The sequence below is a fragment of the Microcaecilia unicolor genome, chromosome 6 (genome assembly GCF_901765095.1).
Source record: "Microcaecilia unicolor chromosome 6, aMicUni1.1, whole genome shotgun sequence".
NCBI classification, from domain to species: domain Eukaryota; kingdom Metazoa; phylum Chordata; class Amphibia; order Gymnophiona; family Siphonopidae; genus Microcaecilia; species Microcaecilia unicolor.
In genome coordinates this window covers 230,735,658-230,762,067 of record NC_044036.1, presented here as the reverse complement: position 1 = coordinate 230,762,067, position 26,410 = coordinate 230,735,658, and the positions used below count along the sequence as shown (strand labels likewise).

Below are 26,410 nucleotides of genomic sequence, written 5' to 3'. Positions count from 1 at the left end.
CACTAGTTCTAGGTCAGACACGAAGCCGTGAGAGTCTGTGCATTGCAATATTTATGGCAGAAAGTCTGGACACCTCATGGAAAGCATCAAAAGTTGTCTATGCTTTGTTTCTAGCTCGTGAGGTTTTGTAGACTATTCTAGAGACAGAGTGTCTGCATACTGTGCACCAAGTTGCTGAAGTAGAGCTGGTAAGACTGGATGCAGGAAATGAGCATCAATCTTGAAACGTTTTTCTCCCAAAAGACTCCAGAATGCAAGCATCTCTGCTTGGGGGAGCTGAGGCATGGTTCGTCAGACTTTTGGCTCTTTTGAGAGCGGATTTGACCACCATGAGTTATGAGTACCTGGCAAGATCCCGAAAGAGTACAATACATTTTATGCTGCTTATCCTGGAAATAAAATATGCTTACAGGAGAAAATCATTCAAAGTATTCGCAATAGGCAACCAGGTGGAGTCTCATATCTTTTACACGAATATTCACATCACTCCCTTGGTGACTCTATTACCGTCCGTATGTTTTAATCATCGACTAAAACCACCTCCACCCTAATGTTATATCTTAAACATAACGTGCCCAAAATTGCAAACTTATGTGAATAAATATCAAAATATACAAAAGACACTTAGCTTATGGAGCAATTAAACTCCCTTATTCAGACTGGGTGTGTAGAGGCCCCGACAGTGCCTGTTTCGCTGTGCTTCTTCTGGGGGAACCCACACAATATTAGCCTGATGAAATAAATCATAAAATATATACAGTGTCAATCTATTGTTCCCATTGCAAATCTTATTCAAATAAATATCATGGACTTACTGAATCGTGTCTTGACACAGTCATTTAACTGTTCACACAAAATGGCGCCTTTGCTCTCTTACAAATCTGTTTGTTACCGGAAATAATTATACATCATTTCCACAGGGAAAACCTTCAGTGTTCACATAAAGCTGCCCCATTGCAGCATAGTGTTGAGACCTTCGGGTTCCACCGTATTTAGCCGATGTATCCAAAAGGTTTCACGTTGCAACAACTTCCTGTTGAAATCTCCCCCTCTGATAGCTGGATCAACACATTCAATCACCTTACATTTAAGATCTTCAAAACTGTGATTCGCGGCCACACAATGTTGAACTAAAGGAGCACCAAAGTTACGTGCATTGATCCTAGATTTATGTTCTATCAATCTAGCGTGAAGCGATCGAGTAGATTTACCTATGTAAAGTTTACGGCACGGACACTTGATGTAATATACAATGCCTTGTGTTCGGCATGTAGTGTGTTTTCTCAATGAATATATCTTGCCATTATGGGAAAAATGGTCTCCCTCTTCTGTCATTTCGCATGTCATACAACGAGATTTACCACATCTGAAATGTCCCGTTTCTAATATGCTGTCAGGTGACTCATTGGACAAAGCAGGTAGTAATGCTGGACTCAAAATTTCTTTTAAATTCTGAGAACGGGAAAAAGCAGTTCTTATTGAATAATTCTCAAACAGAGGATGTGATCGTATTATGTCCCAATGGCGTCTGATGATATTCGTTATTCTTTCTCCACCAGGGACATACCGTAAAACAAAAGTCAAAACTTCCTCTGTTTGTTTTTTTGAATGTTTCGATTGCAAAAGCAGTTCTCTATTGTTGAACTTAGCGCGTGTATACGCTTTTTTCAGAGTCTTATGTGGATAATGTCTTTGTAGCAGTTTCGCCCCTAAACTATTTGTGCATCAGTACAGATTCTTTTGAATCTGAGAAACTGAGAGAAGGGTAAACTCTGTTTCAAAGCCCTCGGATGACAGCTATGGTAATCCAGAAATGTGTTCCTGTCAGTCGGTTTAGAAAAAACCCGGGTGACAAAATGATTCTGAATCAGGTGCACTTCTACATCCAGAAAATTTATTTTGGTATCGGACCATGCTATTGTAAATTGAATGTTAGCATGGCGTTTATTCAGCCATTGGAGGAATTCCATTAAATCATGTACATCTTCCCTCCATAACATAAAGATGTCATCTATAAATCTACGCCACAATGTGATCTTACTAGCATATGATGAACTGTATAGCCATTTTCTTTCAAACATCGCCATAAAAAGATTAGCCAAAGTAGGGGCAAAAGTGGCGCCCATGGCTACTCCCGATTTTTGCAGATAGATTCCTTCTTGAAATCTGAAAAAATTCTTACATAAGGCCATGGTGGTCAGTTCCATTAGAAAATCCGTCGGAACGTCATGTGGTCTTTCCCGGGTTTCTAATAACTCTGAGATCGTATCCAATAGTTCTCTTTGAGGAATCATTGTGTAGAGTGCCTTAATATCAAGAGTTACCATTAATATGTGTGCATCAACTAGTTGTATTGTTTGTTTATTTCATCAGGCTAATATTGTGTGGGTTCCCCCAGAAGAAGCACAGCGAAACAGGCACTGTCGGGGCCTCTACACACCCAGTCTGAATAAGGGAGTTTAATTGCTCCATAAGCTAAGTGTCTTTTGTATATTTTGATATTTATTCACATAAGTTTGCAATTTTGGGCACGTTATGTTTAAGATATAACATTAGGGTGGAGGTGGTTTTAGTCGATGATTAAAACATACGCACGGTAATAGAGTCACCAAGGGAGTGATGTGAATATTCGTGCAAAAGATATGAGACTCCACCTGGTTGCCTTTTGCGAATACTTTGAATGATTTTCTCCTGTAAGCATATTTTAGTAGCCTAGATTTCATTAGGAGTTAGTCAAGCCATCAAGTTTTTTTTGTTTTTGTTATCCTGGAAATAAGCAGTGGATTTTCCTGACTTTGTGTGCCGTTCTCTTCTGCATTTAAGCACAAAGAAAACAGTGAGAGGACTTATGGTCAGGGCCCAGACGGATTAGGTACATATCATGTGGGTCAGTCACAGACATGGTCTTAGACTGTGCACCGCTTCAGCCCATGAGAAGACTTCTGGGATATTGTGGCAAAAATAGCCTCAGCAAAATCGAACAGCTCAAATTATAAGACTCTCTTTTTCAAGAAAAGACCCAGCCAGGGGCTGTGAGCCATGGAAAAAGGAAATTGAGAGCTGAAAAAAACTAAAGAAAATAAAGGGCAAATTGTTATGTTCCAACAATTTTTTTATTTATGACTCAACAATACAAATATCATGGTTAGTTCTGAAATTGTATAACTTGAATAAAACACAGTATAGATGTATATGTATAACATGAACTTTTCATCATCAACATTTTTGTCATTTTCACCCTCCCTCCCCACTGGCCAAGATCTATAAAACCTAAATATTCAATCGCAACATTAGAGATCAACCATTGTAAATTGAAAATGATCAGGTATAATAGACATCTTGTTATATCTCCCAGACAACAGTTTCAAGCAAATACACTGCTGATAGAATCTCCACTAGCACAATTCTCTAAGTCGTGCATAGTATTTTTGTCCCCAAGGGCTTGTACTCTGATAGCCCTCCAGGATCCATTGCCAGATATATTTATTATGTCAATATGCTGGCCAGGAAAACAAAACCCCCCTAAAACAAACTGAACAACAACCGCCTAATTAGTGGTCCCCTTCTTCCCCGCCCCCTCATTCCCTCCCCCCAACCGTCTGCTTTATTACCCCTTATCCCCTCGCCCTAATCCTATTACAGCTCTCCCTCCCCCCCCCCCCCCCCCCCCCAAAGTGTAAGTGTATTCGACTCTGTGCAAACCGAGGCCATCAGTGCCCCGGCCCCTCTATCTCTGTCCACTCTTCTTCTCCCAGTTGTTATCAGGTTCTTCCACAAGATATTGAGTTCAATACCAAACTGCGGGCTCGGTGGGGAAGGGACTGAATGTATCCATCCCAAGTCTGTAGAAAAAGTTTTTTTTCGTTTGAACGTGGAACGGGCGTACTGGAGCTCCAATAACATCAGCCCGTGAAATCTATTCCTTCATTGCCAGTATGACGGGGCCTGATCGCTGGTCCACACTCCCAATACTACTCGTTTGCCCACCATCCCTGCCTTCCGTATCAGCAAGTTAAAATGCTTGTCACAGACCCCCAAATCCTCAAATTTATCTAACAAAATTCCCAATGGGGATAGTTTTACCATTTCCCCCCTATCTGTGCCAAATATTGAATCACCTCTTTCCAAAAGACCTGAATATGTGTGCATTCCCAAAATGCGTGAAAGAACAAGTTGACCTCCCTTCGACATTTTAGGCACACTGGGGAGGCAAGCCCTCCTACTTTAAAAAGGCGTTCCTGTGTAAAATAAGCTCTATGTATGACCTTAAAGTTACATTCCCGTAGCTCTGCACTAATCGACCCCGATGGGGTTCGCCTAGTCAATCTATCCAGGTCTAGGGAATGTGCCGGGAGGCCCAAATCCCTGCTCCACCTTTGTTGTAAGGTCTCTTTCCCTGGGGTCCCTTGTATATGATCTAACGCCAACTTCAATGTTGATATCGAGATCCCCTTATCTTGGATGGGCTCATAGAACTCAAGTAACTTCTGGCTTATGGGAAATTTGGGATCTTTAATGTCCAAGCTTGAAATATAATGTTGTATTTGTCTATAGGCGAACATATCCTCTCTACCTGTCCTGACGCCAACAGTGAGTCCCATGTCTTCAGCCTCCCTTCCGTATCTAATAAATCACGGATATACTGTATCCCTTTGCCTTCCCATCGGTGAAAGCTATTATTATCATTACCTGGGGTGAACTCCAGATTCCCCACAAATGGTATGTGATCTGATTGTCTGGGGTTCCCTCCCAGCAGTGGAATCAGAAAATTCCAGGATGCCCTAATCAATTTCAAAAGGATATTAGCCCGTAATTGCCCAGGAACCTTACCTGCAGGACAATGAACTAGCCAGAATATATTCCATGTGCCATACATTTCCTGTTCCAACTTCCTAGGAGTGTAAAGTTGTTTGCCCAAGATCCAATTCCCCAAGTGTCTGAGTAAACATGCCCAGTTGTATTTTTGCATGTCTGGTATCCCCAAGCCCCCTTGGCTCCATGAACCTATTAAATTTTTAAAGGGGATTTTCGTTTTTTTCTCCTGCCAACAGAACTTTGAAAGCAATCTATACAACGCCGTAATTTCTTTCTTTAAAAGTTGGATCGGTAGAATTTGATTTACATATAACCACTTAGGGAATATAATCATATTAAACAATTGTGTGCGGCCATGCATTGATATGAGTAAGGACGTCCAGCGGGATAGCCACTGTCCTGTTTGTTCTAGAAGCTGGGCCACATTCAAATCCTGGATCAAAAAAGTCTTATAGGGAAGCCGGATCCCTAGATATTTAAACTGACGCGTCGCCCATCTCAGGGGAAACTGTCCTTCCCATCGCCTACGGAGAAGCGGACTTGTCGGCAATGCCATGGACTTGTCTAAATTAAGCTTAAACCCCAAAAAATCTCCAAACTCTGCTATACTGTCCATCAAGTTGAAAAGGGACTTCTGTGGGCTAGTTAGATGCACCAAGAGGTCGTCCGCAAAAGCCGACACTTTAAAGTCACTATGTCCCAATGTCACTCCTTTAATGTACGGATTTGTATTGATTTCTTGTATCAATGGATCTATACTCAATACAAATAGTAGAGGGGATAGCGGACACCCCTGTCGTGTCCTGCGCTCAATGTGTATAGGATCAGATAATATCCCATTCACCCAAATTTGCGCTCTTTGTGCCTCATATAACGCCAGTACTGCCGCTACCCAATAGCCGTTGAAGCCGTATGCCTCTAGAGTAGCAAACAGAAAATCCCAGCCCACTCTATCATAGTAACATAGTAGATGACGGCAGAAAAAGACCTCCACGGTCCATCCAGTCTGCCCAACAAGACAACTCAAGTGTATACCCTACTTTGATTTGTACCTGTGCTCTTCAGGGCACAGACCGTATAAGTCTGCCCAGCACTAGCCCCGCCTCCCAACCACCGGCTCTGGCATAGACCGTATAAGTCTGCCCAGCGCTATCCCTGCCTCCCAACCTCCAGTCCCGCCTCCCACCACTGGCTCTGGCACAGACCGTATAAGTCTGCCCCGCACTATCCCCGCCTCCCAACCTCCAGCCCCGCCTCCCACTACCGGCTCTGTTATCCAATCTCGGTTAAGCTCCTGAGGATCCTTTCCTTCTGAACAGGATTCCTTTATGTTTATCCCACGCATGTTTGAATTCCGTTACCGTTTTCCTCTCCACCACCTCCCGCGGGAGGGCATTCCAAGCATCCACCACTCTCTCCGTGAAGAAATACTTCCTGACATTTTTCTTGAGTCTGCCCCCCTTCAATCTCATTTCATGTCCTCTCGTTCTACCACCTTCGTATCTCCGGAAAAGGTTCGTTTGCGGATTAATACCTTTCAAATATTTGAACGTCTGTATCATATCACCCCTGTTTCTCCTTTCCTCCAGGGTATACAGTGGTGGAAATAAGTATTTGATCCCTTGCTGATTTTGTAAGTGTGCCCACTGACAAAGACATGAGCAGCCCATAATTGAAGGGTAGGTTATTGGTAACAGTGAGAGATAGCACATCACAAATTAAATCCGGAAAATCACATTGTGGAAAGTATATGAATTTATTTGCATTCTGCAGAGGGAAATAAGTATTTGATCCCCCACCAACCAGTAAGAGATCTGGCCCCTACAGACCAGGTAGATGCTCCAAATCAACTCGTTACCTGCATGACAGACAGCTGTCGGCAATGGTCACCTGTATGGAAGACACCTGTCCACAGACTCAGTGAATCAGTCAGACTCTAACCTCTACAAAATGGCCAAGAGCAAGGAGCTGTCTAAGGATGTCAGGGACAAGATCATACACCTGCACAAGGCTGGAATGGGCTACAAAACCATCAGTAAGACGCTGGGCGAGAAGGAGACAACTGTTGGTGCCATAGTAAGAAAATGGAAGAAGTACAAAATGACTGTCAATCGACAAAGATCTGGGGCTCCACGCAAAATCTCACCTCGTGGGGTATCCTTGATCATGAGGAAGGTTAGAAATCAGCCTACAACTACAAGGGGGGAACTTGTCAATGATCTCAAGGCAGCTGGGACCACTGTCACCACGAAAACCATTGGTAACACATTACGACATAACGGATTGCAATCCTGCAGTGCCCGCAAGGTCCCCCTGCTCCGGAAGGCACATGTGACGGCCCGTCTGAAGTTTGCCAGTGAACACCTGGATGATGCCGAGAGTGATTGGGAGAAGGTGCTGTGGTCAGATGAGACAAAAATTGAGCTCTTTGGCATGAACTCAACTCGCCGTGTTTGGAGGAAGAGAAATGCTGCCTATGACCCAAAGAACACCGTCCCCACTGTCAAGCATGGAGGTGGAAATGTTATGTTTTGGGGGTGTTTCTCTGCTAAGGGCACAGGACTACTTCACCGCATCAATGGGAGAATGGATGGGGCCATGTACCGTACAATTCTGAGTGACAACCTCCTTCCCTCCGCCAGGGCCTTAAAAATGGGTCGTGGCTGGGTCTTCCAGCACGACAATGACCCAAAACATACAGCCAAGGCAACAAAGGAGTGGCTCAGGAAGAAGCACATTAGGGTCATGGAGTGGCCTAGCCAGTCACCAGACCTTAATCCCATTGAAAACTTATGGAGGGAGCTGAAGCTGCGAGTTGCCAAGCGACAGCCCAGAACTCTTAATGATTTAGAGATGATCTGCAAAGAGGAGTGGACCAAAATTCCTCCTGACATGTGTGCAAACCTCATCATCAACTACAGAAGACGTCTGACCGCTGTGCTTGCCAACAAGGGTTTTGCCACCAAGTATAAGGTCTTGTTTGCCAGAGGGATTAAATACTTATTTCCCTCTGCAGAATGCAAATAAATTCATATACTTTCCACAATTTCCACCCAATCCATCGAAGTCAGAATCTTTCGCAATTTCTTGGCAGTGGTACGTCCCCGCACAAATCCAGCCTGACTCTCATCTATTAGAGCAGGTAAGATCACCGCTAGTCTGTTAGCCAGCACTTTGGCAAATAATTTGGCCTCCACATTCAACAATGATATTGGTCTATATGAGGATGTTTGTTCTGGGTCACGGCCCGGCTTCAACAGCACCACCATTCTAACCTCCTTTAAGGAGTCCGACATATTCTCATTGTCTACAAACATTAAACAAAGCTGTTAGGGTCGGTACCACTTGATGTTCTAAAATTTTGTAAAATTCATAACAATACCCATCCGGCCCCGGTGCTTTAAGAGTGGCCCCCTGTCTTATAGCTCTAGAGACCTCCTCCTCTGTGATCTTATTATTTAATCTAGTTAGTTGTGACTCAGTCAAACTAGGGAGGTCTCTCCCCTCCAAATAGATTCGACTCTCCAGAACCCACTCCGATGTTCGTTTATATAACGCTTCTTAGTACTGCCGAAACAAGTCCGCTATGTCTTTATCTGATCTAACTAAATTCCCCCACCCCACCCCCACCCCCGGGTCTTAAGCTGCATTACTTTCTGTTTTCCCATTTTCCGGTTCACTAAATGGGCCAACAACTTCCCTTGTTTGTTCCCATGTAAGTACAGTTGGTATAATATTGTATAGACTTAACTGCCCTTTCATGTAACAGGGTGTTAAGAGACGTCTGTAAAGCTAGTAATTGCTCTTTATCTTGTAGAGCCTTTGTATTACCCCACTGTCTACGAGCTTTCATGATTTGTTGACCGAGACACAAGATTTCTTTATCTCCCATTTTCCGTTTATGACTAGAGTAGGCTATGATTACCCCTCGTAGAACCGCTTTTCCCGTTTCCCAAAACAATATTGGATCCTCTCGATGAGCCGCATTATGGGATTGAAATTCTACCCATTGGCGTGCTATGTGCTCTCGAAATTTTTGATCATGGACCAAGGCGAGGGGAAACTGCCAACTAGGCCGCACACCTTGATCAGTTGAAATATTTAAGGTCCACCATATATAAGCATGGTCCGAGACCCCAAAGGGCCCTATTCCCGCGTCCTGTGCTTTAGAAAACAAGATATTTGATAAAAGCCAGTAATCAATGCGTGATTGGGAAGAGTGTGCTCTAGAAATATGTGTATATTCCTTATCATTCGGATGTAACATCCTCCACACGTCAATCAGATCTAAGTTCTCACAGAGCATCGAAATTCCTCGGGAGCTGGATCCCTTCTCCGCCCTCTTTCCTCTCGATGTATCTAGACTGATGTTGTGAACCCCATTGAAGTCCCCACCCATAATGATTTGGGTATTCTCATGTTGAACTACATCATGGACCAGCGATCTGAAAAAGGCCTGATCATAGACATTAGGAGCTTATACATTTGCCAGCAGGAACTCTTTATTATTGATCAATACTTTAGCAAGGATAAACCTCCCATCTGCATCCCGCCAGCAACCCCGAGTTTGAATATCCAGAGTCTTTCTAAACAGTATCATCGCTCCAGCTTTACGGTTTTGTGCTGGTGCTTCTAAAAGATGTCCTACCCACCATTGTTTAAATTTAGCATGCTGTACCGAAGACAGGTGAGTTTCCTGTAGAAACACGACGTCTGCTGTTAGCCTATTCAAAAGTTGTAAAATGTTTTGGCGCTTAATCGGGGACGTTACCCCCCACCACCCAACATTCCAAGAGACAAATTTCAGGGGTCTCATCCTTCTCCTTTTGGGTCCTTCCGAGTAAAAGATCTCTTTGAAAAGGAGGAGCCAGCCCAGCTCCCAACTCCTCCTCCTCGTCTCGGGCATCAACAAACAGATGTCCCAATAACTTCTCCATCCTCCCCCCAGGAGCCCCTGCGGCACCTTGCCTCTCCGGTCTGCACAGAGTCGAATCCTCCCCACCCTTGCTGTCCTTCCCACCTATGCCCCCCATCCCCCTAACTCCCCTTACCCTCCCCATCAATCCCTCTCCCCCTCCGTACCCTGTCTCCCAGTCCCCCCTATTCCAGTACGACCTCTTGCGAGGTCTGCTAGGCCATGAATCTATCATGCCCAGCAGTTCCAGTAGGTCCCCCTGAGAAGAGTTCCCCCCTCCTCCCGACTCCCCAAACAGCTTTCCTAATGTACTGAAGCCAAAGACAGGTACAAATCAAGGTAAGGTATACACAAAAAAGTGGCACATTTCTTGGGCAGACTGGATGGACCGTGCAGGTCTTTTTCTGCCGTTATCTACTATGTTACAAACAAGCTCATTTTCAAAGCACTTAGCCTCCCAAAGTTCCATAGAAACCTATGGAACTTAGCCTCCCAAAGTGCTTTGAAAATATGCCTCTATGTAATGTACTGAAGCCAATTTATATAACACCCAAACCTTCCTTTAACCAGCCCTTCTTTATGTAGCATGTCTCATTTGCTCCTCCATTCGATCCCATGTACACTCTCCTCTCCTCTACATCCGTTCCTCACACAATCGTCCCAATTGTATTTATCTATCATTGAATTAGTCAGTGTCCTCCATAGGGCTATTCTTACGTTAACATTATAAAAGCTTAAGTACCCAATGATTCATCTAGCCACTTTTTACATATGTTCAATTATCTCAGCTCCTTTCTACTACTACTACTACTACTACTTACTACTACTTAACATTTCTAAAGCGCTACTAGAGTTACGCAGCGCTGTACAATTTAACATGGAAGGACAGTCCCTGCTCAAGGAGCTTACAATCTAAAAGACAAGTGTACAATCTAGAGACAAGTGTAATCTAAAAGACAAGTGTAGAGTCAATCTGATAGGGCATACTATATTTCTCGAAAGGTTAGGTGCCGAAAGCAGCATTGAAGAGGTGAGTTTTAAGCAGAGATTTGAAGATGGGTAGGGAGGGGGCTTGGCGTAGGGGTTGAGGAAGAGTGTTCCAGGCATAGGGTGAGGCAAGGCAGAAAGAGCGGAGCCTGGAGTTGGCAGTGGTGGAGAAGGGTACTGAAAGGAGGGATTTGTCCTGAGAGCGGAGGTTACGGGCGGGAACATAGGGGGAGATGAGGGTAGAGAGGAGCCGCAGACCGGGTGCATTTGTAGGTAAGGAGGAGAAGCTTGAATTGTATGTGGTATCTGATCGGAAGCCAGTGAAGTGACTTGAGGAGAGGGGTGATATGAGTATATCGGTTCTGGTGGAATATAAGACGTGCGGCAGCTTTCTGAACGGATTGAAGGGGGGATAGATGGCTAAGTGGGAGGCCGGTGAGGAGTAAGTTGCAGTAGTCAAGGCGAGAGGTAATGAGAGCATGGACGAGAGTTCGTGTGGTGTGCTCAGAGAGGAAAGGGCAAATTTTGCTGATGTTGAAGAGGAAGAAGCGACAGGTCTTGGCAGTCTGTTGGATATGCGCAGAGAAGGAGAGGGAGGAGTCGAAGATGACTCCGAGGTTGCGGGCAGATGGGACAGGGAGGATGAGGGTGTTATCAACTGAGATAGAGAATGGAGGAAGAGGAGACGAGGGTTTAGGTGGAAAGACGAGGAGCTCGGCTTTGGACATGTTCAGCTTCAGGTGGCTGTTGGACATCCAGGCAGCAATGTCGGATAAGCAGGCCGATACCTTGGCCTGGGTCTCCGCGGTGATGTCTGGTGTGGAGAGATATAGCTGGGTGTCATCAGCATAAAGATGATACTGAAAACCATGAGATGAGATCAGTGAGCCTAGGGAAGAGGTGTAGATTGAGAAGAGAAGGGGTCCAAGGACAGATCCCTGGGGAACTCCAACAGATAGTGGGATGGGAGTGGAGGAAGATCCATGAGAGTGTACCCTGAAGGTGCGGTGGGAGAGATAAGAGGAGAACCAGGAGAGGACAGAGCCTTGGAACCCAAAAGAGGACAGTGTGGCAAGAAGTAAATCATGATTGACAGTGTCAAACGCAGCGGATAGATAGAGGAGGATGAGGATGGAATAGTGGCCTCTGGATTTGGCGAGGAGCAAGTCGTTGCAGACTTTAGAGAGTGCTGTTTCTGTCGAGTGTAGAGGGCGAAAACCAGATTGAAGTGGATCGAGGATGGCATGAGAGGAGAGAAAATCAAGGCAGCGATTGTGAACGGCGCACTCAAGTATTTTGGAGAGGAAGGGTAGGAGAGAGATGGGCGGTAGTTGGAGGGGCAGGTAGGGTCAAGTGATGGTTTTTATAGGAGAGGTGTGACTACGGCGTGCTTGAAGGTGTCAGGGACAGTTGCAGTGGAGAGAGAAAGGTTAAGGATGCGACAGATGGAGGGGGTGACAGTATGGGAGATGGTGTTAAGTAGGTTGGTGGGGATGGGATCGGAGGAACAGGTGGTGCATTTCGAGGAGGAAAGAAGGCGGGAGGTTTCATCCTCGGTGATCTCAGGAAAGGAGGAGAAGGAGGCCATGGTTGGTTGGTTGTTGGATGGGGCTACAGGCTGAAGAGGAGGTGGTGGCTTGGTAGTGAACTCAAGGTTGATCTTTTGCACCTTGTCGCGGAAGTAGTCAGCCAGTGATTGAGGAGAGAGTGAAGGGGGAGTGGGAGCGTGGGGCACTTTGAGGAGGGAGTTAAGGGTGGTGAAGAGACAACGAGGGTTGGAGCTGAGAGAATTGGTCAATTGGGTGTAATAGTCCTGTTTTGCAAGGAATAGGGAGGAATGGAAGGAGGATAGCATGAATTTGTAGTGAAGGAAGTCTGAATGGGTACGAGATTTCCTCCAGAGGCGTTCAGCGGATCGGGTGCAGGAGCGAAGGTAACGGATACAAGGGGTCAGCCAAGGCTGGGGATTAGTACGCTTTGTGGGACGGGAGGTGGATGGAGCGAGAGTGTCCAAAGCAGAGGAGAGAGCGGCATTGTAAGCGGAGACCGCTTTGTCTACAGTCTCGGAGGACATGATGGAGGGGAGGAGATTAGAGATACTAGAGGATAAAGTGGGGGGGGGGGGGTCAATAGCCTGGAGATTCCTGAAGGTGGTGGTTAAAGTTGGGCGGGGGAGGGGGTGAAGAAGTGTGAATGTGATCAGGTGATGATCGGAGAGAGGGAGAGCAGAAGCGTGGAAATTGGAGGGTGAGCCGGAGGAGGAGAGGACGAGGTCAAGAAAATGGCCGTCACGGTGAGTGGGGGCGGTGGAGCACAGCTGGAGGTTGAAGGAGGATGTTAGGGTGAGGAGCTTAGAAGCATTAGGGTCGGATGGGTCATCAGCGTGTATGTTAAAGTCTCTGAGAATGAGGGACGGAGATGAGGGTTCAAGAAAGACGGAAAGCCAAACATCAAAGTCGGTGAGGAAGGAAGAGAAGGATTTATGGGGGGGGGGGGGCGTAGATGACTGCGACTCTGAGTGGCAGCGGGTAGAATAGCCGGATGGAGTGGGCTTCAAAGGATGAGAAGCAGTGAGACTGCGGTAGGGGGAGGGGTTGGAAACTACAGGAAGCCGAGAGTAGTAGCCCAACACCTCCACCACGGTCAACTGGGCGGGGAGTGTGGGAGAAGAGATAACCTCCATGGCAAAGGGCCGCGACTGAGGCCGAGTTTTCCGGGGAGATCCAGGTTTCGGTTAGGGCGAGCAGTTGAAGGGAGCGAGAGATGAAGAGATCGTGGGTGAAGGGCAGTTTGTTACAGACTGAGTGGGCATTCCACAAGGCGCATGAGAAGGGGAGGGAAGAGGGGGGGAGGAGGGGAATAGAGACGAGATTGGAGACATCCCGGAAACGTTTGCATGGATAGGATGGGGACAGGTGAGGGGGACCTGGATTAGGGTTAATGTCTCCCGCAGATAGCAGGAGGAGGAGCAAGAGAATGCGGAGGAGGGTGGGGGAGGTCGGGCGGTGAAGGCGACGAAGACGAGGTGTACTTAGGAGGAATGGGGATGGTTGATGGCAGGAAGGAAGTGTTGAAGGTTAAGAGCTAGGAAGGAGGTGGGGGACAAGAGGGATGCGACCCCATGAACTCTAATGATATACATTCACCCCCCCCTCCCTTCACCCTCTCCTGCCCTCCCAATCCCCATATGTCTCTTATTCATTCATCATGCCAAAAGGAGAGAGAAAAAGAAAGAGAAAAGAGAGAAACAAAAGAGAAAAGAAAAAAAAAAACCACACTGCCACCTCTTTAATGTCCAAAAGTCCAGTCTTCTTGCTCCATATGGTGGTCAGGAACATCCATTCAGTCCTTCAAATAGATTTATAGGTCAGTTAGGGTGCTCATAACCTTTCCAACGTCCCAGTAAATCTCCAATATATAGCAAAGTAGCTGCTGCATGTATATGGCTCTTCAGTTGAAAACTCCGACTGTGTCCTCCCCGTCTCATCTGTTAGAGTCCATAGCATCGTCTCCCTTGTACAATTCACGAACCCGCAGCACCCGGCAACCGCTGAAGGAACGCTTTCGCCGAGTCCAAAGTGTCCAAAAAAAAGTTATTTTACCTCCCTGGACAACCTTCAGACGTGCCGGATATAGTAACACAAATTGGATTTGGCGGCAATGTAATTCCATGCAGATTGGCGCATTTGCTTTCCTTAATCCCGCCATGCGAGTCGAAAAATCTTGGAAGCACAATATTAGTGCGTTTTCATACTTCAAAGCGCCTCATGCTTGTATCGCTCGCAAAATATCTACTTTATGTGCATAGTTCAAGATTTTACAGATGACCACCCTTGGTCGGTCACCTGTCGAGCGCTTAGGGCCCAACCTGTGGGCTCATTCAATTCTCAGCGGTCCCGCCGTTGGTTGTAGCCCCAATGTCGTGGTCAGCCAGGACTCCAAAAAATTTTTCAGATCGGTCTCCTGGATCGACTCGGGCAAACCCACGAGTCTTAGGTTCCCCCGCCGTGAGCGGTTCTCCAGATCATCAGACTTATCCTCCAGGGCCTTTACTTTCTCTTGTAGGACTGTGGTTAATGTTGTCAGCTGTTGGACACGGTCCTCAAGGTCAGAGACTCGCTGGCAGCAGGATGAGAATTCGCCCTTCAGGTCTTCTAGATTGCCATCCACGCTATCTAGCCGTGCCGCCACAACATGCAGCTTTTTATCTAATGAGGCATCAATCGCTTGTCTAACTTCTGCGACGATCTCTGCCAACCATGCGGAACTGACAGACGCAGGGTTATCCCCGACATTCGCCGCCATCTTGGCCTCGTTCTTAGCTGGCTTGTCCTTCTCGCGACGAGCCGTCTTTGTAGACATAGGAACTAAAGGGGGGGAGGGGGTTCCGTTCCGTAGTACAGCACTGCTGATTCGCCTCACACCCCCAGCTGTTTTTAGGCTTCTCCGGGTAGCAGGAAAGGTAAATTTAGCTGATCGGGTCGGGAGCTCCTCTCAGCGACGTCCGCTTACTTAGCACAACATCACGTGACCAAGGGCAAATTGTTAAAAGAAAGGTCCCACGCTACGAAACAAGAATTGAAGAGAAACGTGACAGGGAAAGAAGACACATTTTCACTAATCCGCAGAGAAAACAAAACTGTAGATCTGCATGAGTTGGGCACATGGGAAGACACACCACATGTGCAGTCGAGCTTACCAAAAGCTTCAAGAATCTTCTGAACACTAGGCAGCCTCTGTGCTGGGGTTCCGTCAATGATGTCGCCCAATTGTGGTAATCTACTGTCATAAGAACATAAGTGATGCCATACTGGGACAGACTTGAAGGTTCATCAAGCTCAGCATCCTATTTTCAACAGTGGCCAATCCAAGTTATGAGTACCTGGCAAGATCCCGAAAGAGTACAATACATTTTATGCTGCCTACCCTGGAAATAAGCAGTGGATTTTCTCCAAGTCCATCCTAATAATGGCTTACGTGCGTTTCTTGTAGGAAGCTGTCCAAACCTTTATTTTTTTTTAAACCCCACTAAGCTAACTGCTTTTTCTAAATTCTCTGTCCACGAATTCCAGAATTTAATTACACGTTGAGTGAAGAAATATTTTTTCCGATTTGTATTAAATGTACTGCTTGATTTGTTTTAAATTTACTGCTTGTCCTCTGAGAATGGCATTTTTCACAGATTGGAGTCAGAAGCCCAGTTTCAAGCAGCTATCCAGGAGGCTGATGTCACTTTCTCACTGCGTTTAATTTCAACATTAGTGCATATTAATGACAAATTTCATAGGTCCCACTGTGATTTATTTATTTTATTTATTTGCTGCATTTGTATCCCACATTTTCAAGAAAAATGTCAGGAAGTATTTTTTCACGGAGAGTAGTGGATGCTTGGAATGCCCTCCCGCGGGAGGTGGTGGAGATGAAAACGGTAACGGAATTCAAACATGCGTGGGATAAAGGAATCCTGTTCAGATGGAATGGATCCTCAAGAGCTTAGCCGAGATTGGGTGGCAAGAGCCGGTAGTGGGAGGCGGGGATAGTGCTGGGCAGACTTATACGGTCTGTGCCAGAGCTGGTGGTGGGAGGCGGGGATAGTGCTGGGCAGACTTATATGGTCTGTGCCAGAGCCGGTGGTGGGAGGCGGGGCTGATGGTTAGGGGGCGGGGATAGTGCTGGGCAGACTTATACGGTCTGTGCCCTGAAAAAGACAGGTACAAATCAAGGTAAGGTATACACAAAAAGTGGCACATATGAGTTTATCTTGTTGGGCAGACTGGATGGACCATGCAGGTCTTTTTCTGCCATCATCTACCATGTTACTATGTTATATTGACGGAATAAGAATTTCAGAATAGTTACAAATAATGACAAGTTAACAGCATTAGCACTAGTGAACATGGCAAAGTATATTAGTTACTCTAGCCCATAGTTAAGGGTTTGTATTGTGACAGAAATTCCTTAAACATTGAATACCTCTTTCTATTTTTTTTTTTCTTTAGCAGTGCTAGTCTTTTTAGGCACATATTGCTTAAGCAATGAGCATACTTATGCTGGCAAGAAGAGGAGCTGCAGCAAAGATGAGCCACTAGGAATCCCTGGCTTCTGCCAGTGAAGATTGGCATGAATTAAGAGAAAGGGAGGGGTGTTAGAGAAGGGAACTAGAGGGGCAGAGCATAAGGAAAGGAAGGGGTTAGAGCAGGCCTTGACAAATGTTTGTTTTATTTACTGTATTTTATATCCTACTTTCACCAAAGTGGATAACAATAAAATATATGTAATTTAAACCCCCAGAAAAATACCTCGGACATCTTCTAACATTATTGGATTTAATAGCCAGTCCAAAACAAGAGCATCTGAAACTTTTCTCATTCCCCATCCGCCTATCGCTATAGTCTCCCCTGAAATGAGTGGGGGGAGGGGAAATCTTCTGAGACGTGCCAGCTCCGTTTAGGCTTGATTTGTTACTATGGCTGCTTTTCTCTTCCTTGTCCAAGAGAAAAGGAAACTTAGTATATCAGGCCTTAATGCACCCCTGAAAGATACTGGAAATACACTGCAGCAGCCCACCCAGTCATGCGCTCTTGTTTCTCACACACACACACTCCCTATAGTCATGCTGTCTTCTCTCTCCTCCACCCTATCGTCACCCCGTCTCTCTCTCCCCTCTGTTGTTGTCCTGTCTCTTTTTCTCTTTCTCTTTCTTCCACCCCCCCCCCCCCCAGCCCGTAGCCACACAAGTCAACAGCCATTGCTAACCCTTATCACATTTACTCAGGTAGCCCCTCTCATAGTAGATGACGGCAGAAAAAGACCTGCACGGTCCATCCAGTCTGCCCAACAAGACAACTCATGTGTGCTACTTTTGTGTATACCCTACTTTGATTTGTACCTGTGCTCTTCAGGGCACAGACCGTATAAGTCTGCCCAGCACTAGCCCCGCCTCCCAACCACCAGCCCCGCCTCCCAACCACCGGCTCTGGCACAGACCGTATAAGTCTGCCCAGCACTATCCCCGCCTCCCACCACCGGCTCTGGCACAGACCGTATAAGTCTGCCCAGCGCTATCCCTGCCTCCCAACCTCCAGTCCCGCCTCCCACCACTGGCTCTGGCACAGACTGTATAAGTCTGCCCCGCACTATCCCCGCCTCCCAACCTCCAGCCCCGCCTCCCACTACCGGCTCTGTTATCCAATCTCGGTTAAGCTCCTGAGGATCCTTTCCTTCTGAACAGGATTCCTTTATGTTTATCCCACGCATGTTTGAATTCCGTTACCGTTTTCCTCTCCACCACCTCCCACGGGAGGGCATTCCAAGCATCCACCACTCTCTCCGTGAAGAAATACTTCCTGACATTTTTCTTGAGTCTGCCTCCCTTCAATCTCATTTCATGTCCTCTCGTTCTACCGCCTTCGTATCTCCGGAAAAGGTTCGTTTGCGGATTAATACCTTTCAAATATTTGTACGTCTGTATCATATCATGATAGCCCTCAATTTTCCTAACCCTTATACTGTTGTCTGTAGCTGTTGCCAGGAGCGAGAACTTCTTCTGTGCATGACGTTGCTCTGTGTGTGTGTAAGCTGTATACTGCAGAACTCCCACACTGTTCTTGCAAGAAGTGAGACCAGCGTGAGAGTGCCATATCCGGATGAGCCGCAAGAGATGTCTTTTTTAGGTAGCCACTAAGACAGACCAAAACATACCCTGAACTTTTAGAGAACCCAACACCACTCCTTTCTGAAATGTTAGGATGTGTGCAATCTAAGCAGCGAAGGAAGAGAGTTCTTGAACGTCCTCCACGCCCTTGCATATGCTATAGGTAAAGAGTGTTTCTGAGCCTGAAGTAAGATGGCAATGACCAAATCGGAACAATGTTTTTGTCTTAGCTGAGCCCTTTCCATGGCCAAGCCATAAGATCAAAGGGACACCAAACCCTTGCTTCAGTAGACTGTGTACCTTCGGAAGATGGAGAGGATCCCATCAACCAGTCAAATCGGGTCCACAGCCTCTGTGGCCAGTCATGGGGTACAAGAACTTTTCAACCCTGGTGCAGTGTGATCCTTTAAAACACACGGCCTAGCATGGGCCAAGGAGGGAAGACAAAGAAGATGTGGCTTCAGCTAGGGCTGCAGTGGGGCATTGATCCCTATTGAGCCTGGTTTTTTCCAATGCCTGAAGAACTTGGGCACTTTGATTTTTTTTTTTGTTGTTGTTGCCATCAAATCCAGAAGCAGAGAACCCCATCAGCTGAAACCCCTGGCTGGATAGTATTCTCCCGGGTCTAAGGAGTGCTTGCTAAGAAAGTCCACCTCCATCTTCAGGGACCCTGCAACATAAGCTGTTTGACAAGCAGAGATTTTTCTCCACCCAATTCATAAGGGAGCCACAGCCATTGGACGAGTCCTGGTCTCACCTTGCTTGTTTTTTGTAAGCTACCGCCATCATATTGTCTAAAAGAACATGGACCGGTGCCCTTGCCAGAAAGGGAGCAAATTCACTTAAGGCATTCCGCACTGCCCTGAGCTCCAAACAATTTATCGACCACTGGGACTCCTGTTCCATCCAGGTGCCAGATGGAACTTGTAATGCGCTCCCCAACCTGACTTGCTGGTGTCCATTGTCACCTGTAATGGCTGCATGAGAGCCCTTGCCCACAGCACAACTTCCATTGCCGCCATCTTTGACCTAGAACCTGGATGTAGTCCCAGACCCTGGGCCTGCCTTGACTGAGAAGATGAATCTGATAAATCAGCTTCAACCTCCTGCACTCCATCAGAAAGAGCTCTCCCATGCTGTGTCAAATAGAACACCCAGATACTCCAGTGTGTTCTGTGGAGTTAGTCTTCTCTTTCCATCATTGATCACTCAACCCAATGACTGCAAACAATGGACAACTTATGTCCTATTTGGACAGCATGGCAGCAACAGACAAAGTACATAAGTATTGCCATACTGGGATAGACCAAAGGTCCATCAAGCCCAGCATCCTGTTTCCAACAGTGGCCAATCCAGATCACAAATACCTGGCAACATCCCAAAAAAGTACAAAACATTTTACACTGCTTATCCCAGAAATAGTGGATTTTCCCCAAGTCCATTTTAATAATGGTCTATGGACTTTTCCTTTAGGAAGCTGTCCAGACCTTTTTTTTAATTATGCTAAGCTAACCGCCTTTACCACATTCTCTGGAAATGAATTCCAGTTTAATTACACATTGAGTAAAGAAACATTTTCTCCAATTCGTTTTAAATTTACTACTTTCTAGCTTCATTGCATGCCCCCTAGTCCTAGTATTTTTGGAAAGAGTAAACAGATGCTTCACGTCTACCTGTTCAACTCCACTATATTTTATAGACCTCTATCATACCTCCCCTCAGTCGCCTTTTCTCTAAGCTGAAGAGCCCTAGCTGCTTTAGCCTTTCCTCATAGGGAAGTCGTCCCGTCCTCTTTATCATTTTTGTCGCCTTTCTCTGCACCTTTTCTAATTCCACTCTATCTTTTTTGAGCTGCTGCGACTAGAATTGAACACAATATTTGAGGTGTACAGTCGCATTATAACGTCCTCATTTTTGTTTTCAACTACCACAACATTACTGTATTTGTTCATACCGGTACTATGTAAGCCACATTGAGCCTGCAAATAGGTGGGAAAATGTGGGATACAAATGTAACAAAATAAATAAATAAATCTGCCATTCTAGTCTCAAGAGAACAGACTCTTTCTCTGAGAGCTAGGAGTTCTTGACATCAAGCACACATATATAACTTCTCTCCAACTGGGAGATAATCATACATGTGATACTCAGTGCAAAAGACAGGATAACACCCATTTTGCCGCTGGACTGCTGTGTGCTTCTTAGTATTTGTGAGTTGTTTAGAGGTACTGTCAGTGGCGTAGCTAGGGTAGTTGACACCCGGGGCCGGTCATTTTTTAACACCCCCCCCCCCCCCCCCCCCCCGAAATCCAGTACTAGGCATACCGAGAATACAAAACACTCAGGACCTATAGAGCAATTCTACCATACCATAAGCAGTAATTTGTACGAGTCACACAAGGAAAAGGAAAGCATCTTAAACACTACAGTGAGCACTAGAACATCAATGCACCTATTGTAAAAAGAAAACAGACAGATTAGTACAGATCGTCGATCCTGCACAGTCAATGCCAACCGAAAGCCATGTCTTTTTCACAAATAGATAAACCCTAATCCACTATAGAATAAGTAAACTTTCTATTTAGACAAAAATTAAACTGAACCCCCAAGATGCCAGACTCTGCACACAATGCAACACCACAGAAACAGAAAATGTCCTCTAGTAATGTGCAAAATATAAAGACAGCAGATGTAAATTTGAAAAAACTAACAAATACCAATCACCACTTTACAAATTAACAAATAGAAATAAAACAAATAATATCATTTTATTGGACTAATACATTTAGCTTTCAGAGGCCAAAACCTCCTTCCTCAGGTCAATTCAGTATAGTACTGTTACAGTGTCCTATCCTGACCTGAGGAAGGGGGTTTTGTTCTCCGAAAGTAAAATGTATTAAAATTAGTCCAGTAAAAAGATTACCTTATTTACATGTTCTATTATAAACATTTATTAACACAGCTACAATACTAATTTATCCTAAAGCAAAAAAATAAAAATATATATTTACAGTTCGCTGTCTCTGGTTTCTGCTTTCCTCATCTTTTCACTGTCTTCCTTCTAGCTAGCATCTGTCTTCGCTCTCTCTCTGCCATCCAGTGTCTGCCCTCTCTCCCTTCCATCCACTTCTGCCCCTTCCATGCACCATCTGCCCCAGTCTGCCATATCTCTCTCCCCCTTCCATCAACATCTGCCCTCTATCTCTGCCCCTTCCGTCCACCATTTGCCCCAGTCTGCCCTCTTTCTCTCTCCCCTTCCACCCACCATCTGCCCTTTCTCTCTGCCCCTTCAATCCGTCTGCCCTCCCTCTCCCAACCGTCCAGGGTCTGCCCTCCCTCACGTGCCCCCCTTCCATCCAGGATTTGTCCCCTCTCTGCCCCCTATTTTCAGCCCCCAGTTCCAGTCCCCTTCATCCACCACATGCCTTGCATCCCCCCCTTTCAGCCCCAGACCCATTCTCCCACCTGCCCCAGGCATGGACCCATTTTCCCTCCTGCCCCCATGTCAGACCCCGGTTTCAGCTTCAGACCCCTTCTCCCATCTGAGCACGCCCCTCCCCCCTCTGAGCTCCCCCACCCTCCCTAATCCCCTTTAAGCACCCCTCTGAGCTCCCCCACCCCTCCCCAATCCCCTTCTCCCCTCTCTGAGCTCCCCCACCCTTCCCCAATCCCCTTCTCCACTCTCTGAGCTCCCCCACCCTCCCTAATCCCCTTTAAGCACCCCTCTGAGCTCCCCCACCCTTCCCCAATCCCCTTCTCCCCTCCTTGATGCTCTCCTACCCTCCCTAATCCCCTTTAAGCACCCCTCTGAGCGCCCCCCCCCCCGAGATCCGTTCTCCTGCTGCTCCTACCCTGTCCTGCCTTTAACATTTTTTTTCCGAAGCGACAGAGTGGCAGGCAGCGCGCCTCGCGTCTGCCCTGCTAGTAAAGAAGATCTCGCTGACGTCGTCGCCCTTCCCACATTGAGTCCCGCCCCCGTCTGAGGCAACTTCCTGTTACCGCGAGGGCGAGCGGGACTCAGGAAAAAAAATGTTAAAGGCGGAGCAGTGGGAGCGGAGCACCCCCCCTACCCGATGACACCCGGGGCGGACCACCCCGCCCTTGCTACGCCACTGGGTACTGTGGATATTAGACAGTAAGATTATCCTATATAATAATTCTCACCTCCAACATTCTATGGGTCTTGCTGTGTTCGTGATTTCTTCGGAGTTGGTGTGCTAGGCTCCGTGACACAGGCTGACGTCACCATAGCATTATGATGTCACTCAACACGCCGGGGGATCGGTCTCACACGCGTTCAGAGGACCAGTCTCCCGTCCCCATGATTTGCCATCTGTTCATTCTCCTCTTTGTCCGCGATATGGCACCTCTCCCCCTGTCAAACTCATACCTGCGGCCACCCAGTAACAATCCCACAGCTTTCCTTCTCTGGTCACGGTGCCCCGTCCTCTGTAATATATGGAAGTTGCGTCAGAGGAGTGTGTACTGCGCAGCGGCAGCATGTCGGTTGTCGAGGTAGTATTATTGGTCGTAAAAGGGAAACTTGGCGAAGATGCGGTTTTGTACTAGCCATAATAGAAAAAGGTACAAGCCACTATCCATTGCCACTGGTTGGGACAGATTCCGCTCCCGTAGGGAAAGAAGGAACTTGAGATGAATGGCCTGGGGATGTTGTGCGAGTTAAATAGAGTAAGTGCTCGCACACAGTTTAAAGTATGCAGTCAACGGTGGTTAGCATCAGTTTGAGCAGGTGGACAGAATGCTGGAAGGATTATGGTTTGATTTAAATTAAACGAAGCCACCACTTTAGGAAGAGATTTTCGGTGTGGTTGAAGTATCTTATACAGTATTTGAGTACATTGCTTATAGTGTACCAGCGAAGGGCGTAGCCAGGCCTCACGGTGGGAGGGGAGCCAGAGCCCGAGGTTGGGGGGGGTCCTGAGATGAGGCGGGAGGGGCCCTGGAACCTTGCTAGTGCCCATTTCCTTTCTGACGCGTTCAACAGCTGCTGTCCCGACTTACCGCAGTGGCTCAAGCCTGCCTGCCTCGCAAATTAGCCGCCCTCCCAGTTAATGAGTGACGAGACACGAGGTAAGTGAAGATGACTTTTAAAATTCGTAGGGAGGGGGGCTGGAACTGGAAGGGAGGGAAGGAGGAAGGGAGGGACGACAATCCTGGAACTGGGAGGGAGGAAGGGAGGGACGACAATCCTGGAACTGGGAGGGAGGGAGAGGTGATGACCCTGGAACTGGGAGGGAGGGAGGGGGGGCCCCTGGCACACACTCTCATTCTCACACACACACACTCTCTCTCTCTGAGACACACTCGCACCCAGTCTCACTCTCTCTCTCTGTCACACACTCGCACATTCACTCTCTCTCACAGAGTCACTCTCACACACACACTCTCAAACATACACACTCCGAGGAAAACCTTGCTAGCGCCCGTTTCATTTGTGTCAGAAACGGGCCTTTTTTACTAGTATGGTATATTTTGTGATTTATTTAGTGTTTGCGTTTCTGTAAGTATCAAATTGTTAAAGCCAATCATTTGCAGATGAGTATATTCTGTAATAACAAACCCCCTCTTGTTCTCTTAATTGGTGTTATTGACTAAATTTTGTTTCCTTTGTGCCAGAATCGTATTAATGTAGGGCTGAGGTAACCGTTTGTGACCTTAAACAAGCTAATTAATCTGCACTTGTTAAACTGACATTTTAGATGATTGCAGGGTTAGTCTGACATTTTACAAGTACATTTTGTGAAGAATATATAGTTTATATAATTGCTTGTAAAGGAACTTTCTTCTCCAATACAAAAGCATGTGTAATGATTGTTCACAAATGATCCCCTTTATTTTTCAGGGACTTGCCATGGGACTGCTTACTAATATTGCCCGAGGCCTTTTACGTGGTGCAGACAGGACAGCTGTACCTACAACCAAACGGCGTGGCCCCAGGGCTGCCCCCAAGTGGAAAGGACCCAATCTAACTGGTTTTCACACACCAAGTGCCAAATTCATCAAAGTGAAGGAGATGGTTCCTGAGTTTGTGGTGCCAGACTTGAATGGATTCCACCTAAAGCCATATGTTTCCTATAGAGCCCCAGATGGAACAGAGGAACCTCAGTCAGCTGAAAAAATTTTCATGGAAGTTGTTGCACCACTCATGGAGAAGGATATAAAAGAAGGCTCTTTCAATCTCCACAACCTAGAGAAGTATGGATTTGAACCAACACAAGAAGGGAAGCTTTTTCAATTGTATCCCAAGAACTATGCTCGCTGAGTAGCAGTTCAAATGTTCAATAATTCGCTTGGGGGGGGGGGGGTTCTGTTTAAAATATAGCTATTTGCTTGGGGGGGGGGGGGTTCTTCTATTTGTGGCTTAATAAAAACTTTTTTAAAATTACAAGATTTGAATCACATTTATGGAATTAGCAACAAGTCAGCTGTAGTATCGGGTATTCAAGCCTTTCATCTTTACCTAGCAGAAAAATTAATTCTTCATTTTGTGTTAAAGAAGTCTTGTTCTGTATTTGTAGTGAGAGGAGGTAAATGCTGAACATTTTTCAGTGATGTTTAATACAATGAGATGCATTGAAGACCAGTCCACTGACTTAGCGGTAGTGCTGGATGCTGCCACATAGAAAACATGTTTGCCTCCCAAGACTTTTACGCTTTGGGCCTGGGTGAAACTGTAGTAGAGTTCACAGGCCCCAGGGATTCCAGCCATTGCTGCTGTCAGCACTAAATCCTACTGATTCTCTGCCTGAAGAAGCAAGCAGTCTTTGACTCCTAGACAAGGATAATTATGACTAAGCTAAACAGGAACAAAATTACAAGCAGTGGGGGAGAAGGAAAACGTAGATAGCTTGTGATTTAAAGGCATCCAGGAGAATACTCAGATAAATAGTTGGGAAAGGCTAGAAAAAGTAACAGTAAAAAATATGGATATCCAATGGCAAACCTAAAAACTGATTTAATACCTAGCATTTGTGATCAGTGGCCGTATTTTAACCAAGACCCCAGGATGTACTTGGAAATATGTAGGCCAAACTAATCTACACAATAAATATATTTATCTAACAAAACACTTTGGTTCTGTGTCAGGTACAATGAGGTTTAATGACGGCTTGTGCCTGTCTGGCCCATTATCTGGGCTGAAGGAGTGGGCAGAGCTTGCCGCCATATTGGATGTTCAAAACAATAGCAAGCTTGTGAGGTTTATATTGTGTTATTAAACCTCCTTGGTTTTGCATTCTCTCTGTTAGGAGGGGATCCGGGGGAGGGGATATAAGAGGAGTTGGGGGAGTTTCAGGGGTCTGTGAAGGGGAGGAACATAAGAATAGCCATACTGGGTCAGACCAGTGGTCCTTTTAGCCCAGTAGCCTGCTTCTTGCAATGGCCAATCCAGGTCACAAGTACCTGGCAGAAACCTCAAATAGCAGCAATCTTCTATGCTACCAAACCCAGGGTAAGCAGTGGATTCCGCCATGTCTATCTTAATAGCGGACTATGGACTTCTCCAAGAGCTTGACCAAACCTTTTTTAAACCCAGATAAGTTCACCGCTATTACCACATCCTCCGGCAAAGAGTTCCAGAGCTTAGCAATTCTTTGAGTGAAAAAATATTTTCCAGAACATTTATAAATAGCACTGATTCCAGTACAGATCCCTACGGCACTCCACTATTCACCCTCCACCATTAAGAAAAATGGACATTTAACCTAACCCTCTGTTTTCTGTCCAATAATCAATTTCTAATCTGTAGAAGGAGATTGCCTCCTATCCCATGAGTTTTTAATTTTCTCAAGAGTCTCTCATGAGAAACTTTGTCAAAAGCTTTCAGAAAATCTAGATAAGACTACATTAGTCAGCTCACCTTTATCCACGTTTATTTACGCCTTTAAAGAAGTGAAGCAAATTGGTGAGACACGATGCCCTTGGCTGAACCCATGCTCTCTCGTTAAATCAATTTTGTCTATGTGTTCTGTCATTTTATTCTTTATAATAGTTTCTACTATTTTCCTCAGCACTGAAGT

General features: G+C 46.0%; 1 protein-coding gene across 3 annotated transcripts in view; it reads left to right on the top strand.

The window, feature by feature from the left end:
* Positions 1-24,714, top strand: part of MRPL41 (mitochondrial ribosomal protein L41) — an 83,581-nt gene extending 58,867 nt beyond the window's left edge. For 2 of the 3 annotated variants that reach the window (XM_030206215.1, XM_030206214.1), the window contains one exon: positions 24,235-24,714. In XM_030206215.1, the coding sequence (XP_030062075.1) occupies positions 24,235-24,654 (420 nt within the window). In that variant the 3' untranslated portion in view covers positions 24,655-24,714. Of the gene's footprint in view, positions 1-20,015; positions 20,022-22,580; positions 22,584-24,234 lie in introns of those variants that run through there. The other variant, XM_030206216.1, reaches the window with a different exon arrangement.
* Positions 24,715-26,410: the final 1,696 nt, after the last annotated feature.